We start from the raw sequence: 20,689 nt of genomic DNA, 5'->3' as shown, positions 1-20,689 counted from the left end.
CCCGCAGAGCCCAGCCCCACTTCCCTCAGAACCAGGGGTTTAGTCTTGTCTGCACATCCTTCCCCCAGATTGGACGCACCTAACTCATTCAAACCACCCCTTCCTTCCCGCAAGGGTCTGTTTCTTAAGTGGAAAAATGTGGTGAAACTTGTAGCCATTCTTTTGCTGGTGCTGCGCTGCCTGCCCTGGGGCCGCTGGTTTTGTGTGGGGACCGCAGGCCGATGGGCTGGAACCCCTCCCTCTCTGAGGGTCTGGCTGCCTTAGGGGGTACAGGGGGCAGCGTTGTGGTGACCCTGGGAGCCCTGGAATGAGATTTGGACCCTGAATCCCTCTGCAGACGCACTAGGAGGCTCCTTAACCTACTTGGTTAAGTTTCCCCAGTTAAATGGGTGAAACTTGCCTTCGGGTGATTCGAGGGATGGGTCCTCCAAGATTCTATCCTTCCCGATGCAACCAATGAAACGCAGTGACCTCTCTAAGGAGTGCAACAGCCAAACTCACTTTTTTAAAAAAAATACTATTGATTGATTTTCTTTTTAATTTTTTTTTAGAAAGAGAGAGAAACATCAATTTGTTGTTCCACTTACTTATATATTCATTGGTTGATTTTTGTGTGTGCCCCGACTGGGGATGGAACCTGCAACCTGGGTGTATGGGGGCGATGCTCTAACCAACTGAGCTACCCAGCCAAACTCACTCTTCTGTAAAGGAACTGGGAGCCCTAGTCAGCGTTCTTAAAACCCTTACCCCCCCATCCCCATGGTGCATACCGGGGACCTCACAACCTGCCTCCTCCCTCTCAAGGAGTGACTCCGCACGCCGTGCTCAGTCTGGGTCTGGGTAGCAGCCTCGCTGCCTTCCAGGTCTCCGCCCTGCATGATCACATTCCTTTCCAGACCCTGTCCAACTGGACAGGGTGGACCCGCTTGCCCCCAATCCCAGCCGCCCAGGCCTATTCCAGTCACAGAGCCGACCATTAACAGAGAAGACAGGCTGCTGTTGTCTTTTTGCCCTTTTCAGGCCTGTAAGCCTGCCCTCCTGTTTTATAGCCGATGGCGTTTGTGTGTCAGGGCCTGCGTTGAGTCAAGCCCTTTGGGGAGGGCTCCTGAAGAGGTGCGGCCGTAGCTTGGAGCCTCTCTCCCGAGGATGCTGGCGTTTTAGAATTATTGTGTCTGTAGATAGGGGATTGGCTCAGACTGTTAGCTGGTGGGCGCGGTGCAGTCTTGTGGAAAACTTGGCTGCTATGCTGGGAATTCCAGGCATTATTAGGTCTCTACGTTCACGCAGAACTTTGGGAGCTAGAAGGAAGGGTAGCTAGACCTACCTCTTTTGCCCTTAGGTTTCCACTTCTGCTTGAGATAGTAAACCTTTTTTTGGAAGAAGAAATGGGCATATGGCCTGCTTTTTTCATTGATTTGAGAGAGAGAGAGAGAAACATGGAGACGCTGTTCCACATGTCTATGCGTTCATTGGTTGATTCTTACATGTGCTTGACCACAACCTTGGCGTGTATTGGGACGACACTCTAACCAATTGAACTACCCGACCAGAGCATATGGCCTCTTTTTTGAATTTGCGGACCTAAAGTTTTGGAGCTAGAAGGGATCTTAGCCATCTAGGCCAGTGGTCGCCAACCTTTTGGACCTCACGGACCACCAGTGGTCCGCAGACTACCGATTGGCGACCGCTGATCTAGGCAATCCCCACCTCATCAGTTCAGGAAACTATTCGGCCCCTGAGCCGGGTTGATTTGTGGAGCTCACCCTGCAAGTGGTTGCCGGGCGGACTGTTTGTGCAGCCTGTTGCTGCTGCTTCTACCTGGCAAAGAGCCGTTCGGGAGAGCTGGGCCCAGACAGGCACTTGGATGATGTTGGTGCCCCAGCAGCCAACAGCCACACTTGTTTCCTTCTTGCCACCACCTCCTCTCCAGACGGTCCCCAAATGCTAATGGCGCTGCCTAAAGGCCCTTCCAGCGGAGGGTGGGGGGCATGGGTGTGCACTGAAGCCAGGGCCTGAGCTGTGTCAGCCTGTGCCTCCTGGCCAGCAGGGCACACAAAGGGGGCTCTTCTCTGGCTGGCACAGCCTCTCCCAGGGCTCTTAAAGAGACCCATTGAGTCATGAACTTGACTTTCAGGTCTTTTCCCCCTAAGTGGCTGTTCTAAGACCAAAATCAGATGGAGCTGACTGAGGGAGGCAGGGCAGTCAGGGTGTCCTAAGATGGTCCTGTGGACACTCCTTGTGTGACGTTCCCACCCACCTGTAGTGGGAAGTGAGATCTGTGCATCCTGGTTGGTGAGAAGATGGGATGGGATGCATCTGTACCGCCTGCTCCCCTGGGTGTTTCCGCCACAGAGCGTGTTAACGCACTCGCCAGGCTCATGTGCAAGGCTTTATTTCTTTAAGATTTTTAATTGATTTCGAGAGAGAGAGAAATAAAGAGAAACTTCGATGCCAGAGTAGGACATCAATCAGCCGCCTCCTGCACACCCCGTACCAGGGATCAAGCCTGGGTACGTGCCCTGACCAGGAATCGAACCAGTGACCTCTCAGTGGACGACACCCAACCAGCTGAGCCACAACAGCCAGGGCTACAAGGCATTTTGTATGTGACTACCCAGAGCCAGCTTTACTCCGGATCCTTTTAGTTTGGTCTTCTCTCCAGTGACTCCCTTCCCTAGCAGGAGCCCCAGGTCTGGCACACACTTGTTTACAGCATGCAGCTCTGCTGCTGGCACTGGGGAGGATGAGGTCCAAGGTTTGTTCACCTTGTGGGGCAGCTGGTTTTGCTCTGTTGTGTTTGCAGGCAGTACCTTTCACCCTTAGCCTGGGGGCCGCTGGTCACCAAGGGGGTGGGGCCAAAAGGGGAAGCTAATCAGCTCAGATTCCTCCCAATTGTTGGAAAGGCAGCTTTAAGCCTGTGTCCTGCAGACATCGGGTCAGTGTTTTCTTTGCTCACAATACCTTTTCCAGAGAAGTTGTCAAAGGAGCCTTTTCTGTGTCTAATCAAGAATCTCTGCTCCAGTTGGGACAGCCCCTTGCTGTTCTAAGTCCAGTGGGAACTTACACACACAGCTAAGTCCTCACTCATGAGTTGCTAGCCTCTCTGTGCCTTCATTCTTTTATTTTTTTAAAGATTTTTTTTTTTTTAAATTTCAGAGAGGAAGAGAGGGAGAGAGAGAAACATCAATCATTGATCAGCTGCCTCCTGCACGCTTTGACTTTCAGAGAATGATGTCTACTTCCCTGCCCACCACCAGCCTGTGTGGTCCTCCAGCTTTCCCTGGCTGCCACAGCAGTCCCTTCCCCCGAGGAGCTGGTGGAAGGGAAAGGGCTGGGAAAGGGCAGCAGCAGTGGGAAAGGACCTACTCTCTTTGGTGTGTGGAAATGTAGCCAGTAGTGCTCTGGCCAGTGTGGCTCCGTTGGTTGAGCATTGTCTCATGTACCAAAGAATTGCTGGTTCAGTTCCCTGTCAGGGCACATGCCCAGATTATGGTCTCAATCGCCACTAGGGGGCATGCAGGAGGCAGCCAATCAGTGTTTCTCACATGATGTTTCTCTCTCCCTTCCTCTCTCTTTAAAATCAATAAAAACCAGTCCTGTCCGGTTGTTCAGTGGTTAGAGCCTCAGCCCTTGGACTGAAGGGTTGCAGGTTCAATTCCTGGTCAAGGGCATATATCTCCATTGCAGGCTCAATTCCTGGCCCCCGGTCAGGGCTCATGCAAGAGGGAACCAATCCACCCTAATCGGTTTGGCTCAGTGGATAGAGCGTCGGCCTGCGGACTGAAGGGTCCCAGGTTCGATTCCGGTCAAGGGCATGTACCTTGGTTGCGGGCACATCCCCAGTAGGGGGTGTGCAGGAGGCAGCTGATCGATGTTTCTCTCTCATCGATGTTTCTAACTCTTTATCCTTCTCTCTTCCTCTCTGTAAAAAATCAATAAAAATATATTTAAAAAAAAAAGAGGGAACCAATCCATGTGTCTCTTTCACATCAATGGTTCTCCCTTTCTGTCTCTCCCCCTCCCTTCACTCTCTAGAAAAAATCAATACAAAAAATATCCTCTGGTGAGGATTAACAAAATAAATAAATTAAAACATTTTTTAAAAAGAATTGTAGCCAGTGGTTGAATGGTGACCTAGGCTCATGCTAACATGTCAGCAACTTGAGTGCTGAACTCTTGAACTCGGGGGGGGGGGCGGGGGGGAGCTAAATGTGAGGGACGTGCTGATGTGGGTCAGGCTGAGCCTGCTGGTTGAATATCAGTTAAGAGACCATGTGCAGTCTGCTGGCCACCCCTGGCAACTAAGCTGATAGAAAACCTTTAAGTTTCTTGTTCCTGGAAAGGAAGCGGAGGTGGCGAGGGAGCACAGAAAGCACCGCTGTGCCCTCTAGAGCGGCGATAACTGAGTCTTGACCTCTCTCTTCTGGCTCTTGCTCGCGCAGGTTCATGTGCGCCCAGCTGCCCAACCCGGTCTTGGATAGCATCAGCATCATCGACACGCCCGGGATCCTGTCTGGGGAGAAACAGCGCATCAGCAGAGGTAAACAGCCCGACAGCCCAGGGCACCTCCAGTGGTCGGGCTTCTCCCATCTGATGTCTGCAATGCAGACCAGATGCTGCCCTTGAGGGCTGTCCAGCCCAAGGGAGAGCCCATTTCCCATCCGCCCTCTGTGTCCACGGTTCTCCGAGCCAAGGAGCTCCTTCCTTCCTTGGCCCCTTTGCTGAAGTTACAAGAGCCATCCGGTGAAACCACAGCCAACGTGTGGCTTTCGTGCTCTCCAGCCCCTGGGGCATGCTGGGAAGGAAGACAGGACTGGAGCTGGGGCCTCAGGCTGGCTGTGAGGTCATAGGAAATTGCTTAGTATCTGGGCTCCAAGGTACCTCAGCCAGCATTGCTGACTGTGAATGAGCCAGCCCCTGGCTCTTTGGGCTCACTCACCTTTTTTTTTAACATTTTTATTGATTTCAGAGAGGAAGGGAGAGAGGGTTAAAAACATCAGTGATGAGAGAGAATCATTGACCTGCTTCCTCCTGCACACCGACACTGGGGATTGAGCCCACAACCTGGGCACGTGCCCTGACTGGGAATCGAACCGTGACCTGGTTCATAGGTCGATGCTCAACCACTGAGCCCGCCGGCCTGGCTGGGCTCACTCACCTTAGTTTGTGTTTCAAAGCTTTGCCTCCCAACACCATGTGCATTCCCAGTGAGTCCTGCAGGCCCGTGGGAAAGCAGTTGGACTCTAGCAGGCTACCAAGAGGAGACGGGCAGGAATTGGCTAAATGTTGAGGGGCTGGCGGAAATGTCTTTAAATTGCCTAAATGTCTGCAATCTCCCTGGGAGTTGTTTGTGCTGAGTCTGAGTGCACCAGACCCATTCCGTTGTGTAAACTCCGGGTTCGATTTTGCCAAGCTTTTCTGAGGATCTGGTTCAGGATGCGCCTGACGGGGCTCTGTTTCTGCTGTCTCTCCCCGCCGCCCCCCTTTTATAGAAGGGAGGGGAGCTTGGGGCCTCGAGGTGCATGAGGGCAGGCAGATGATGTCTGGCAGGCCCGGAGGGGAGCCTGCAGCTGCAAATTGAAAATGGAAGGAGGGCAGTCTCAGAGAGGGGCTGAGGACAAGGGAAGTTTGTTTAACCATCAGCTTGCAGATTTTTCCTGCACCCTTTCCCTCTGGGCTGCCCAGCAGTGATGAGCACTGAGGGGGAAACACCTGCCCAGCACGGAAGCCAGCAGCCTGAGATTGTGGGGGTGGTGTGTGTCTGCGGTAAAGGTCAGAGGATGGCAGGTTAGATCTGTACTTATAGTCTCCCATCACCCCAGAATGTGGGCCCAGTCATTGGTGCTGGCAGACCTTGCTTCTCTTCCTCTCCAGGCCTGTGTCCCCTGCCTGTAGGATTGCATCAGAGCTTACTGACCTGCTCTAGCTCTGTCTCTAGATCTGTCTTAAGCTTTTAGGTTCTCCACCCAAGGATAATGACATCCTAGGGGTTCAAGGGAGCAGATTTAGGGGCCCCTTTAAGAGGCCAGGGCCAGTTTTCTCCTATTGCTATTATTGTTCCAACCTGGTGTTAACGTAAAAAAAAACCATTGAAAGCTGTAAAGAATTTTTGTGAGTTTATTTGAGCCTAAATGTCCACATATGCCGGGAAGTAGAACCTCAACGAATTGAGATAATGCTCCAGAGAATGGCGGGTTACATCTGTATTTATACATTGCAATCAAAGGAGGGACGTAGGAGGGTTACATGAAATTCATTGGTGATAGATTAAGGAGGAGGGATAAAGCAAAGCAGGGAAACCCCTGGGATTGGATAAAAAGTAAAATGATGGACACATACTTAGGTGGGTGCAGGAACATCTAACATGATAATGAAGAAATTTGTGGTATCTGTCCTGGCGCCCAGCACATTTGGTTGTGCCCCAAGGGGTCCAGAAAAAGGGAAGTTACAAGTTACCCAGACATTTCAAAGGGTATGTTATCATAGATGCAAAAAGACAGATAGGCTCAGTTAAGGTAAAGGTTGACCTTGTCAGTGAAGATACTGGCCTAGGACATAACTGCCCACCATCATTGCTTTAAAGTTTAATTTCAGACCATCCTTTGTGGTTACTTTAGGTCTCTGAGTTTGCAAGACTGCCATGCAGGCCTCCCCTGAGCTTGTCAGATCAGCATGTGGTTTTAAGAAAGTGCCTAAGCCTTGACATTTGCCAAAATAAGGCCAGAAAAGCTGAATCAGTTACTCTTAAAGGGAGAGTCCCACAAAGGGGATTTATTCTCAATCTCCCTCCAGGGTTGAGCTATCCTAGAGGGACTTCTTTGAACCTCTATAGAGCTTTCTTTTTAATGACCTGGAGGAGTGAACGGAGGGGCTTCTGACTGGGGCCACCTCTGGGCTGCCACAGTGCTCCCAGCCCCAGAGGCCAGCTGTGTATCTCTGCATAAAGGACAATAGCTCACAAAAAGAGGCTCATCTTCCCAGAATGCAGCCCTCACTGTGACCTTCAGAGCTGGGAGTGAAGATATTTAGGGAAAGGATTTAGGGTTCTGTGGCCCCTGTTGTCACGGAAAAGGGAACTTAGAAAAAGCTCTTTTCCACCAGTGCTGGGAAGTCCCCTGCTGGGCTGTCTTTGACACTTCAGCTTTTTAGAGCTCAGCCGGCTGAGAGGTTGGAAGCATATGTCTTGCTACATTAGGCACCCAGATCCTGTCTGCTAGGCTGTTGCCGTCCCTGCCTCCCCTTCTCTCCCCAGAGCAGTCACACAGAGTGTATTTGACTGGGGGCAGAGGAGCACGCGGTGGGCAAGGCAGCCCTGGCCCTCAAGTTTCGTGCAGAGGGCAGATGCTGGAAGAGGAAGCCAGCAGGAGACGGGCTCCATTAGCTTTCCCCCTGGCTCTACCTGTGGGTCCTGCTATTCTTCTCCAGGTGTAGGGTGTTGGCCCCTCTGGGTCCCTGGGCAGCCACAGGCCTTCCCACCCATCATGGACAGGAAGGAGGGTGGCTTCCTGAGAAGCACATGGCCCTGGCTGGGTAGCTCAGTTGGTTAGAATGTCATCGTGACATTCCAAGATTTCGGGTTCAGTCACCATCAGGGCACATACAAGAATCAACCAATGAAAGCATAAACTAGTGGAATAACAAAAATTGCTCTTCCTCCCCCTCTCTCAAAGCAATTTTTAAAAAAATTTTAAAAAGGTAAGTGCATTGTTCTGATAAGAGAAGGGTTTTCCTCCTGTGAAGTAGTGAGACATCAAACTGATTTTGCCATTTCTTTCCCTTTGTAACCCTAGAGGTCTCGGTTTAAAGTGTTTCACTAGAAGTTACGGAGTTGGAATTTGCTGTGGAACATTTTGGTGTCAGCATGTTATCAGCAGGAGAAAGGCCATCCTGCGGGGCTCTTAGATGTGCTGTGTGTCACAGGGTCCCGGGGTGGTGGCCACTGGTGGATGGAAAGGGAGTGGATTTCTCTTTTGAGGCCCCACCCTTCAGTTACTGCAAAGGTCCCGTGTCGCCTGGTCGGGCCGGGAGGTCAGAGCAGGGCAGTGTGTCCAGGCTTCCCGGCCGCCGCCTCTGTTCCCTTTGCTGCTGCGTGGAAAGCAGGTGTTTCCCTCTCAGAAAGACAGAGCCAGCAGAAGCCCCGTTCCCGGGCAAGCAGCATGGGCGTCTGGTTCGCCAGCCTCCCTCCCTGGAAGCAGAACATCCTTCTGGAGGTTGTGTGTGCATTAGAGCTGCTCATTACACCCGCTTCCATGTCCCACCCTGCGGCCTGGTCCCTCCTGACTTCCCCCCGTGGTCCCTACTGTGTGCAGGAGATACTGTCTGGAAGGTAAGGTAGGACCTGCAGGCCCACTTCCCTGTTGGGCTAACATTCTGAGTGACTTTATAGATAACGTTCTCCTGTGTCAGCTGAGAAGGTGACCTGCGGACGCAGGGTTCACTCGGGAGTGCTGCCTGTGCGACAGACAAGGCGTCCCAAAGGGCGTCGGGCCGGCTGGGCTGGTGCCCTGGCTTCCCGGCTGCGGGGCGCCGCACAGTCGCCTCAGGGTCCTTGGTAGCAGCGGGGGAGGCGCCCTCAGGTGGAAGTCCCCGCCAGTGTGCTCCTGCCATGGCCGTGTGGCTGAGCTGCGTGGAACCTGTGGGTCTGTTTTCCCTGTGGCAGGTGTGGCAGCAGTGACGTGTTCAGACTTGGATCAGGAGGTCGGAGCCGCTGGCCTTGTCCTGGCTTTGTGCCCCGTGAACCCACTTCACGTATTGTCACAGCAGCTGCACCTAAGAGGAAGCTATTGCTTTCCAGAGGAGGAAACAGAGGCTTAGCAAGTTGAGTAATTAGCCCAAGATGACACTCAGGCTCGCATGTGCGGTGCGAGGATTGGAACCCAGCAGAAGTTGTGCTCACACTGCACTGTGCTGAGAGGGTGCTCTGCGGTGAAGGAGCCCCCGAGAGCTTGGATCAGACAAGTCTTTGACCCTCTCGGTCATCACTGTGCAGGGCTTCTGAGCTCTCCTACAAGGCTTCTCTGCAGCCTGAGATCAGAATGGACCTGCAGTCACCATGCTGGCATCTTCCTTCCCTGTTCTCTGCACCAGTCCTAGGAGCCCTGACCATGGCTGCCTGTCCCCTGGGTTCTCACCTGCCCTCTGCTCACTGTCCCTGGTTCCCAGGGTCTGTCTAAGACCAGGAGCCGGCCTGCTCCTTCATAGTCAGGCTCTGCCTCCTCAGGCCAGAGCTGGAGCCCTCATCCCTGAGCCGTCCCTTTGTGCTGACCCTCACGCTGACCACCTCCTCAGATGCCCCAGCCCTAAAAGCCCTCCCGGCCAGAGTGTCACCAGGGCTTTTCAGCCATAGAATGCTCCATGGAGTTTCCCCAAAGCCCCTTGTAAGGCTGGAGTGCTGCGTGCTCCTGGCTGCCCAGCGCCCCCAGCACAGCTAATGACGGAAGGTTCCAGCCCCAGGTCAGTACTTTAGGGGCCAGAGCCGCACAGAAGCTGCAACCTCAGGAGCCACTCCAGTGAGAGGACAATGTACGGCCTTGGTTCTTGTCCGGGTTGCAGGCATTTCTCCATGGACTTCTTGCCCCGGTGCCCAGGGCACAGCTGAGTGCCCTACAGATGTCAGCTGACTGAAAAGAAAGGCGCTGGAAAATCCAGGACTTCCCAGACTCTGATGGGAAAGACGTTTTTCTGAATAGCATCCTGAGCTGGAGGGTGGGGAAGCACTGACTCAGCGGGGTTTCCCTCCAGATTCCAGGTCCCCTGGGTGCTCGGGCCCTGGGCAGCTCCCTCCTGAAGCCTTCCTCTCCCCGCTGCCCCCGCTGCCCCCACCCTGTCCAGCCAGGCAGCTTTGGGCCCAAGCCCTGGATGGGAATGCTGCCGGCTCTGCCGAGGGGCGTGGGCCACTCTGCCTACGGAGGAGTGGTACCAGCTGGTGCCGGCACTCGGCACCTGTTCCGAGGCTGCCAGCTCGGCGGCTGGCTGGGTAGCAGCTGGCCCGAGCGCCTGCAAATGTTCAGTTTATATTTGGGGTATGAGGCATTCTTCATGCATTAGAGCGGTCGTTGCCTACACACCCATTAGAACCTAAGCTTCTTGAGTCCAAAGTACAAATCCTGTGAGTAAATACTAGCAAACATTTACCAAGAGCTTACAGTGTGCCAGGCGCTCACTCGATGCCCACAGCAGCGCTGTGAGGGCGAAACACGCCATCTTCACATTACAGATGAAGAAACTGAGGCTCAGAGGGGACGTGGCCTGGCTGGGTCACACTGCTGGTTGTTGAGAGGAAGCTCCAGGATTCAAAAGGGGGGCTGGTTCCAGAGCCCATCTGTCCTCCCCGCTGGCCTGTCCTCCTGTGTTGTTGGGTCAGGTTTACTGAGGTCTCCATTGGACACAGTCACATTCACCTTTTTTAGGTGCACAGCCCTCTGAGCTGTCACGAAACCACCACCATGACCTACGTATAGTCTCCCATCACCCCAGAAAGTTCCTGCGCCCCTTGTAGGCACTCCTGATCCCAGGCAACCCACTAATCTGATACTTGTCCCTAAGGTTTTGCCTTTGCCAGAATGTCGGAAGGGAATCATTCAGTTTGTGTCTGGTGTGTCTGCTTTCACCTGGCCTGTGGTTTGCTCCTTTGTTGCTCTGCTGTCCCACCATCATTTGTTACCCACTCAGCTAGTGAAGGGTATTTGGATTTCCAGTTGGGGCAGTTTTGAATAAATGCTATAAACATTTGTGTACAGTGCAAATTTTAACTTCTTTTTAAATTTGTTTTACTTTACTGATTTCAAAGAGAGGAAGGGAGAGAAGGAGAGAGAAACATTAGTGATGAGAGAAAATTATCGATTGGCTGCCTCCTGCACGCCCCCTACTGGGGATGGAGCCCGCAACCTGGGCATATGCCCTGACCGGGAATTGAACTGTGACCTACTGGTTCATGGGTCAAAGTTCAACCGGCCGGGTGATTCTCAGCTCTTTAATATTTGTTTTGCTCTCCTGGTCCAGCATGAGTTGGAAACGTGTGTGATGGAGAGCGATGGTAAGAAATACCCAGGCCCACACAGCTTGAATGGCAGGAAGCAGAAGTTGATTGGAGACAAACCCTCTATTGTTCATGTTCTAGAAGCTTTTGGAATGTATGAAGCAGCTTTTCCCCTCTGGCTGCTGGAACTGCCTGTGTCTGGAGGTGCTGGAGCAGGGCGAGCAGGCGGCAATCACAGCTGCTGCCTCTGCACCTCGGTGCTGGGTGCTGGGTGCTGGTGTGGGGAGAGGGAAGCATGGCTTGTCGGGAAGGCACCCCCCTCAGGAGGCACCCCGGAAGGCAGAAGGGACCCAGAGGAGGCTCAGGAACCCAGCCAGGGTGAGGGCCTCCTGTCCACACAGCCTGATGGGCTCCACCTTTCCCCTCTCTTCTCCCAACCCCCAGGACTGTGTGGGTGGGAGGGGTTAAATGTGCACAACATAAGACTTAACCATATTTTGTTGTTGTTCATCCTCACCTGAGGGTATTTTTTCCATGGATTCTTAGGGAGAGGCAGAGGGAGAGGGAGAGGGAGAGGGAGAGGGAGAGAGAGAGAGAGAGAGAGAGAGATATATCTCCCGCACAGATCTAACCTGACATCCTCTAACCACTAAGCAACACTGGCCAGAGCAAGACTTAACCATTTTTTAAAAGATTATTTTTATTGATTTCAGAAAGGGAAAGAGAGAGAAACATCAATGATGAGAGAGAATCATTGCCCAGCTGCCTCCTACGCACCCTCTACTAGGGGTCAAGCCCAAAACCTAGGCATGTGCCCTGACCAGGAATGGAACCGTGACCTCTCCCTTCTCTCACCAAAAGCGAGCATTTTCCATAATAAACAGGAAATTTCATTCACCTGCAAAAAAGTGGACTTGGCTCTGTTGGCTCTGCGTTGAGGTGCTGGTGAGGGACAGTGTATAGCGGGGCACCCAGCTCTGGCTGGGGCGTAGGGATCTGCAGGCTGTGACTCCGGCGCCTCGCTCCACCTCCTCCTCCTTTCCCTTTCCCCGTCGTGCTCTTGGCCCCCCACCGTTGGGGAGGGGGAGGCCCCGATGGGTGGAGTGTGGGGGTGACCTCAGCTCCCCGCTGCTGTCCTCACTCCTGGGCCAAAGCTAACTTGGGCTTGAGCCCAGCCCATCAGGGCGTCCCTGTTCCCAAAGCTTTAGTTTTGGCATCGCTGCCTCCCCAGCTGTGGGACTCTGGTCATTTGAACTTGTGTCAGTCTGAGGACAAATAGTTTGACGAGGGGAGAAGTTGGGCCTCATTTTTGCTGAGAGGGAGCCTCTGTTCAGTCCTGAGTCATCGCTTTTTCAGCGCTGACCTGCTGGTCGCAGAGCAGCCATACAAGGCGCTGGCGGAGTGGCCTGGGCAGGCCCTGCTGACTCCTGAGCCCGCGCCCGCTCTCCTCAGCCTGTGCCTGCGCCTGCGCCTGCGCCTTCCTTTCTGCTTTTCTGCAGACAGCTTCGCTCTGGGCCCCAATGTGCTGGGGCCACAGGGGCTGTACTTTGGAACCAGCCGTGAGGGCACTTGCTCCATGCCCTGCCACACTGAGCACGGGAGGCTGGTGGCCCTGCCCTTTGCCTCCAGCTGCCCGGGCCTTCGGAAGGCTGGCTGCTCCCCTGCCCAGCCTGGGGGTTCAGAGTCGCAGGGGCTTTGCTGCCCCCCTCCGCCCCCCCGCTTCCACCTCACCTCCACCACATCAAGAAACCCCAACCAGCTGAGTGGCTGCCTCTGACGAGAGCATCCTGTTTCCCCGCGTGCTGGGGTGGGCGGAGGCTCTGCCTCGCCCTGGAGGCTGCCATGTGTGCGCAGAAGCCATGGATTTGGGGGCTTCCTTAAGTGTCCGTGTCTTGGCCACAAGAGGAGAGCTGGCCTCTGGCCTCAGAGCCAGACCCAACATTTGTCGCGTAGTTCTTGACCCGTGATGCCATCCCAGGCTGCTTGTCCCGTGTTCCAGTGGCCCTGTCACCTCTCCCCTCGCCCCGCCTCCATGGAAGTCATTCCAGTGCCCGGGCCTGTGCTGGGAGCCCAACACATTGCCTCATGTGACCCTCCCATGATCTTAGAAGGAGGACTTGGGTTTTAAACTGGATAGACGAAGAATGAGTAACTCAGAAGTTAAGGTCACAGAGTCAGTGGCTGGAGCTGGGGGTTGAATCCAGAACCGTCTTCTTTAAAATCCTGTTTTCTGAGTGCCCGGGGAGAGGCTGGGAACGCCGTGGCTTCAGGCTTGCAGACAACTCCGAAGCACACTTGAACCTGGGGGCCTGGCAGTCAGAATGTTTATCCAGCCAGGCAGAGGGCCAGGGTTCTGGCCCAGTGGAGGCGGCAGCCTTCAGGGCCGGGCTGTGGCCTGGCACTCAGCCCTGAGCTCGGCCTCAGCTTCCTAGAGCGGGACTGCCCTCCCCGTGGCCCTGTAGGTCGCGCTGGGCCCTTTCTTGACAGTTTGTCCTTTTCTTTGGTTTCCTCCTCTACCGGATAGCTTTTCTGTTCCCATGGTCTAGAAAACACAGGTCTGAATCCCCACCTGGCAGGGGGCTGAGGGGGGGCTGAGGAGGGGCCAAGTGGGGGAGATCGGTGTGGCTGGCTTGTGTCCCCGGCTCTTCCCCATAGGAGTGGCTTCTCTGGCCAAATCTCCGGAGCCTGACTGCGCTCTGGGAAGTACAGGGGGCTCCTAAGAGGGCCGGCCCCCATCTGGGTGGCCCGTGGGTAGCAGGTGGACGACGAGAGGACAGATCCCAGGGACAAGGAAATGCCCAGAGTCACCCGGAGAGGCAATGCAGTGCAGGGGCTGGGGCCCAGGCTTCCCAGAGATTCTGAAGTCCTGGTGTCCACAGGGGCTCCTACCTCTCCTTAGGGTTCCTAAAAGGTGAGAAACAGTTTCCCTTCTTCTGGGGGAAGTGAAAGAAATGGAAACATTTTGAAGTGTAATTACAAAATAGGATACAAATTCAACCACTGTTACCGAAACCCCCAAATCCACTGGCTTCATCAGGTATCAGGTAGCGTCTGTGAACATAGCAGTTCAGCGAGGCCGTCCTGGGCGCTCAGCTTTGCTCTCTGAACCCACGGTGGCTGCTCCAGCTCCCATTGTCACATGTCCATTCCAGCCGCAGGAGAGGCAAAAGGACAAAGGGCTCACACTCCTTTTCTTGTTCATTTCTGCGGTCAGGCAGCTGGTGGGGCGGTGGGCGGGGGAAGTCCAGGTGAAATAAGACAATTGTTCCTGAAGGAAGATTTCCGGTTAGCGCTCTCTGTTAGCGCTCTCTGCCACAGACGCCCGCGCACCACGGGCGGTGGGAGCCAGCAGTGAGTGGAGTGGAAACTGGAGTCAGATCAGCCCTTCGCTTTGGGGAAGTGTTTAAGACCTAGCGAGGGAAGTGGTTTGTCACTTCATGAGCTCGTTGTGGAGCAGAGGTCAGCAAACTCTCCGTCGGGGTCAGGGACTTCATGTTTTTGGCTTTGCAGGCTTTACAGTCTGTCGCAACACCGTGAACTCTGCGCCGTAGACGAAAGCAGCCGCGGGCGGTGTAGCCCAGTAGAACCTCACGGGAGAAGCAGGGGGTCGGCCAGATTTGGACCCTGAGCTGCAGTGTGCCAGCCCCTGTTGTAGGGAATGCATGGGATTCCTGCAGAACAGGGAGCTGGCAGGTGCTCGCGCTGTTTTCCGCTGTCACTGCTGTGCCAGGGCACCTGGCTGGCAGCACCCGAGTCTGTCCTGGCCACACAGGGCTGAGCCGCGCTGCTGGGGTCTCCTCACTCCTGCCGGGGTCAGACCCACTTCAGAGCGCGGGCGTGGTGACTTCCTTTGCATTGTTTATTTTCTAAGCGTCTCTTAATGCCAGGTGCTGCATGGGTGAGGGCGCTACCGTGGTGGGTACAGAAATGGGAGACCTGATGACTCCCTCAGGGTGCTGAGTACATTCTGGAAATGTAAATGACCCAGGTGGAGAGGTACCAGGCCACAGCAGAGCCGCCTGTCCCTTGGGGCCCCTGAGCTCACCCTCCTCTTCCCACAGGGTACGACTTCGCGGCTGTCCTGGAGTGGTTCGCCGAGCGGGTCGACCGCATCATCCTGCTCTTTGATGCCCACAAACTGGACATCTCCGACGAGTTCTCAGAAGTCATCAAGGCCCTCAAGAACCACGAGGATAAGATCCGCGTGGTGCTGAACAAGGCCGACCAGATCGAGACCCAGCAGCTGATGCGGGTGTACGGGGCCCTCATGTGGTCCCTGGGGAAGATCATCAACACTCCCGAGGTGGTCAGGGTCTACATCGGCTCCTTCTGGTCCCACCCCCTCCTCATCCCCGACAACCGCAAGCTCTTCGAGGCCGAGGAGCAGGACCTCTTCAAAGACATCCAGTCTCTGCCCCGGAACGCTGCCCTCAGGAAGCTCAACGACCTGATCAAGCGGGCAAGGCTGGCCAAGGTAGGCCTGGGATGGCATGCCTGCTCCGGGGTGGGCTCCTGTGCTGGGACTGCCACTGGGGCCCGGGGGTTGGTCTGCCCAAGACCCATCTCTGCAGACCCCCAGCCCCAGCCCCATTGCACTGTGTCCGAACCAGTCCTCTCTCTGCACCTGTGGGCGCAGCTGTTTTTTTAAGTGAAATTCTTAATGCACATGAACCTCAAAATGGAAGGTCCCACTGTACCATCAGCAGCCTGGGGAGTGGAAGTGGATGGAGGTGCAGCTTAAGGCCTCACGGGCTTCCGCCCACAGGTCTCCTGAGCCCTGAAATACACTTGGCAGATGCTGGCGCTGGGGACACAGTGGGGACTGACAGCAGGTCAGCCATAGGGGGGAAGGCATATGCATACAAAGCACAATTTGGGGAGACCACAGGCTGCTGCAGAAGCAGACTGGGGAGCTATCTTGGTGGGCGGGCCAGGCCGGGGGGCCTCTAGTGGGAGCTGATGCTTAAGCCAGGACAGGAAGCTAGTGGAGAGGTAGGTTTCTAACCTGTGGGCCCAGAGAGAATGCTGGTGGCTTCAGCCTCCAGAGGCCCTGTTAAACCATCCCTGCCCGTCTGCGGAAGCACGGGGCCTGCTGGCACCTGCTGGCAGCATCTGAATTGCTCAAGAGATTGGAATCTCAGTGTCTGGCCAAGCACATGAGACCCTGGGCTGGCTGGTCAGCGATGGGGGCCTGCAGCGGCCCTTGTGCATCCCCGATCTCTGATGAAAGGGCCGTGGAGAGCAGGCGGCGTGCAGAGGGTAGGAAGGCAGTGTGTGGTGTTTGGCTTTGGTGAAAGCAGTCCTGTGGCCTGTGAAGCAGGCACCCTGGGCCCCTGAGTATCAGGACTGAGGATGGGTCTTCCCCGCTGGGCGGCAGGCCTGTCCTGGGAGAGCCGAGAAGAGCCCTGCGGCCTGCTCCTGCCTCAGGGAGCCACTGCCCGTGTGTAGCCCTGAGGTTTTGAGACTCCGCCGTGGACAGAACACCGTGGCCCAGGGCACCCCACACTCGCTTGAGGCCTGGTGTCAGGTAGCTTTTGGCCTGAGTAATGAGAACTGACCCTCATCCTTGGCCACCGGCTGTGTCTGTTGCCCAGAGTGCTGGACCAGCACATGGGAGCTCGCTAGGAGATGGGTTCTCAGGCCCACGTCTGCCCTGCTGAGCATTTGGACTCGAGCCCCTGGTGATCTGTCTGCCTAGACAAGTTGCAGGGGCCCGCAGGAGAACACAGGGCTGCGCGCTTTTCTAGCTGTATCTCTGCTGGAGCCTTCTTGGTGAGTGTCGCTCGTTCTAAGAAAGGAACCTGTGAGAAAACCTGAATAATTGGCTCCTGACCTCAAAGGACTGAGGGACACCCGGGGCTGAAGGAGGACAGGCAGTGAGCGGAGAAGAGGCCACAGGGAAGGGCGGCTCCCCTCCCTGCCCTGCCCCTCTCCTGGACCAGCTCCCTTCCAGGACAGAACAAAGGGCAGACTTCCTCCTGCTTGTTCACTTACAGAAATGGTTGTGTCATCTCCTGGCCTGAGGGCACATTGAGTCACTTTGCCTGGGAAACGCGGCCTCCAGCCTTGTTCCCCACCTGCTGTTCCTTCTCCTGGCGTGTGCGGCTCTGGGCTCTGGCTGTGCGGCTCTGGGTTCTGGCGGCTCTCTCTGCCCTGACTCTGGCCTGCTTCCCTCCGGCCATTCTCAACCAGGCTCCTGGCCCAGGGCAGCCAGGGCCAGGCCGTGGAGGGGATTGAATGGGGTGGAGTCTGGGAGAAGGTGGCCGGCTGACGGGCTGGCTGCAGCCCTCCAGGGCTGAACACTGTGTGGCAAAGGCAGGGGATTTGAAGGGCTGGTGCCCTGGAGGGTTGTCAGCATTACCAGCCCGATCTGAGGAAATGAAGGTGTGTGGCCTTGAATTGGCAGATGTCTAAGCAAGGTATCGAAGCTAAGATAAAGCTTGAAACATCTGGGAGAAGCTTGTGGGGTTTTTCTAATCCTTAGTCACCCCTAAGGCTTTGGTAATGACAAAGTGGAGCATAATTCAGGCCGTGGTGGTGTTTTATGACCTCGATGTGAGCGTCCACATGTCTGCACATGCAGGAGGGTGGGGGCCCTGCCCTGCTGCCCCGTGGAGGGGTCCTGGGGGAGGGAGGCTGCGGGAAGCAGAACGTGGGCTTTGGACTGCCTTTGCCCTCCTGGGTCACAGCCCCGGCTTCCTGGGGCAGCCCAGGTGCAGGCCACACCCCTGCCGAGGTGTCCAGGAAGCCTGTGACGCCCGCCCCTTCTGCCGCACAGGTTCACGCCTACATCATCAGCTCCCTCAAGAAGGAGATGCCCAATGTCTTCGGTAAAGAGAGCAAGAAGAAAGAGCTGGTGAACAACCTGGGAGAGATCTACGCCAAGATCGAGCGGGAGCATCAGATCTCCCCTGGCGACTTCCCGAGCCTCCGCAAGATGCAGGTCCGGTGGCCCACACCCTAAGCAGGCTGGGGGGCATGAGAAAGGCTGGGGGCACTGGGTCTCTGTGGGGTGGGGGCTCCCAAAATGGAAGCAGCTGGGAAAGTCACCAGCCCCCCACCCGAATCAGAGAAGTTGACCCAGGTCCTCAGGGAATGGGGGACAGGGCCGGGCACTCTGGCCTCATCCCAGTTCATTCTCTCCATAGCCCTGCCAGGAAGGGACTCTTTTTACCTTCCAGGTTACAAATTGGGGAGCCAGGGCCCAGTGGGGTTAACCGAGTTGCCTGAGCTGTGAAGTGGTTCCCGCTTTCTCTTGGGAACCCTTGCTTTGCCCACTCCACCTGGAGCCTGGGAGGGCCCAACCCACCCTTCTCCTTCCTCCCCGCCCACCACAGGAACTCCTGCAGACCCAAGACTTCACCAAGTTCCAGGCCTTGAAGCCCAAGCTGCTGGACACAGTGGACGACATGCTGGCCAATGACATCGCCCGGCTGATGGTGATGGTGCGCCAGGAGGAGTCCCAGATGCCCTCGCAGGTCGTCAAGGGCGGTGCCTTCGAGGGCACCATGAATGGGCCCTTCGGGCACGGCTACGGCGAGGGGGCCGGGGAAGGCATAGATGACATCGAGTGGGTGGTAGGCAAGGACAAGCCCACCTATGACGAGATCTTCTACACACTGTCGCCCGTCAATGGCAAGATCACGGGCGCCAACGCCAAGAAGGAGATGGTGAAGTCCAAGCTGCCCAATACGGTGCTGGGGAAGATCTGGAAGCTGGCCGATGTGGACAAGGACGGGCTGCTGGACGACGAGGAGTTTGCCCTGGCCAACCACCTCATCAAAGTCAAGCTGGAGGGCCATGAGCTGCCCACCGATCTCCCCCCACACCTGATCCCACCCTCCAAGCGGAGGCTCGAGTGACCAGCCGGCCCCGTGCGTCCAGCCAGCAGAGACGGGGGGAGGGGAGGGTCACCGGTTCTCAAGGTCCATAAAGACTGAGTGGCTGTCTCCTCAGCTCTTGAAAAGGAAAACCACCATCTTTCTTTCAAAGGCTGTTCCTGGGCCCAGCAGGGGAGGCAGGGTGATGCTCGTATGTGAATGATGGAATTTTATGCACAAGAACTATGGATATTTTTAATATATAACGTTAGAGGCGGCCTTCTTTCTTGCCTCCTCCTCCGTCTGACAGCCCCATGCCTTCACGCACACCGCTGGCCTCCCCCTTTGCCTCCCGCTCTGGCTGTGCAGCACTCAGCGCCCACAACCACTCCCGGCGCACCCCTCCTGGCAGCTGCCGGGCTGGGGCCTGTGTAGACAGGAATGGCTGGATCTGGGTTATTCCTAAGCTGAGCGCAGCTTCTTCGGGCCAGTGGCCTCCTCCCCATGTCCCGGACTCGGTTCTTGTGCCTTTTGCCATCTCTCAGCCCCCTGCGCACAGCCCTGCTCTTTGCTCTCCTAGCTTCCCGCCCCTTGCGTGGCAGTCACCGAAGCAAGGCCCAGCTGCCTTTGGGGGATCAGAGGGGTGGGTGGGTGTGAAAGAAAACATCTTCCAGAAGATACATAAGCTAGTGTTGGTTCCGGAAAAGTAACACCTCTTATACTTGACTGGGTTTTCCAGTAACTTCCCAACCACTCGTTCAGAAGCTGTGATTCTTGTCTCCTCTCCCACTCTCACCAGGGGCAGCTCTACCCGGGAGCCATGAGACACGGTGTGTGCAGAGCTCCCCCGCCGGGGACCCCGGAGGTGTTCTCTGCGGCACCCTCTCACTCCCTGGACATTCCGGTGCACCTCCCTGCCCCACCCTTGGGTGGGTGCTAGGTCCTCATGAACTTGGCATGGTTTGGTGCTCTAGCCCCGGCCTAGTGGCCAGAGACCAGGGATAACCCAGCCCCTTGAGCAAAGGAAGGTGGGATGCCCTTAGAGCAACCCCTTCCCCAGGCTGTGAATAAACAGGCAGCGAGTGGCCAGCTCAGGCCGCCTCACGGCTTTGCCTCGGTCGGGCTGTCTAAGCGGCGCGGGGCCTGGACATACTGCCGGCTCCACGGCCTGCAGCCGCCATCACTCCCACGGGGTCTCAGGGACTCCTGCACTGCAACTTCTCCAGCCCCGCCCACCCTCCCAGTGCTGCTCTCCAGGCGTCCGGCCGCTGGGTCCCAGTGGCCAGGAACTGGCCTGGTTACGTCCAGCCGGCCTCGGCCCACCATTCCGTACGGTATTAGGTGAGGGTGAAGGTGCATTGTTGAGAATTCACTGTTTCCAATGCAGTGGCTTTTCCACGCTCACCTGTGGGAAGAAAAGCAACTAAGACAAGACTTTCTTGAATTAAAGAAGTTTGTGCTGAAGCTGGCTTCTGGTGCTGCGTTCTCTCCCAGGGGCCTGCTCCCCACGGTGCCTGCTGGGGCACTGGCAGGGCAGGGACAGATTGGCAAGCCTGCCAGGGTGGGGCCCAGGCGCAGTCATGCTCAGCTCTGGCAGCTACTACCTCTTAATAGACGCCCGCAGACAGGGCTGATGACCCCTTTCCTTGTGCTCGGTGGGGGCTGAGCAGGGGTTTATTTTAGGAGAGGATGGGGTGAAGCTGGGAGAATCTCTGATGACAGAACTAGGCTGCCTGCCCTGGGGCTGGGGAGAGGTACCTGCCTTGTATGATCTTCACAGCATCTCCCCCAACCTGGGCCCGCCCTGGACATGGACAGACAGGTGGGCGCCCATGGGGCTCTGGGCACTGGGAGGGATCAAGTAGACAATGGTTGACTGGACTTTGTGCTA

General features: G+C 55.9%; 1 protein-coding gene across 1 annotated transcript in view; it reads left to right on the top strand.

Annotated features, from left to right (window-relative positions):
* Window positions 1–20,262, top strand: part of EHD1 (EH-domain containing 1) — a 21,030-nt gene extending 768 nt beyond the window's left edge. Inside the window, exons 2-5 of the mRNA XM_014538207.1 lie at window positions 4,418–4,540; window positions 15,040–15,452; window positions 17,757–17,921; window positions 18,316–20,262. Coding sequence (XP_014393693.1) covers window positions 4,418–4,540; window positions 15,040–15,452; window positions 17,757–17,921; window positions 18,316–18,840 — 1,226 coding nt within the window. The 3' untranslated portion in view covers window positions 18,841–20,262. The remainder of the gene's footprint in view (window positions 1–4,417; window positions 4,541–15,039; window positions 15,453–17,756; window positions 17,922–18,315) is intronic.
* The last annotated feature ends 427 nt before the right edge of the window (window positions 20,263–20,689 follow it).

This window comes from Myotis brandtii, unplaced genomic scaffold (assembly GCF_000412655.1).
Source record: "Myotis brandtii unplaced genomic scaffold, ASM41265v1 scaffold187, whole genome shotgun sequence".
Classification (NCBI taxonomy): Eukaryota; Metazoa; Chordata; class Mammalia; order Chiroptera; family Vespertilionidae; genus Myotis; species Myotis brandtii.
Note: the sequence above shows the minus strand (reverse complement) of the source record. Positions and strands in the feature narration are given on the sequence as shown.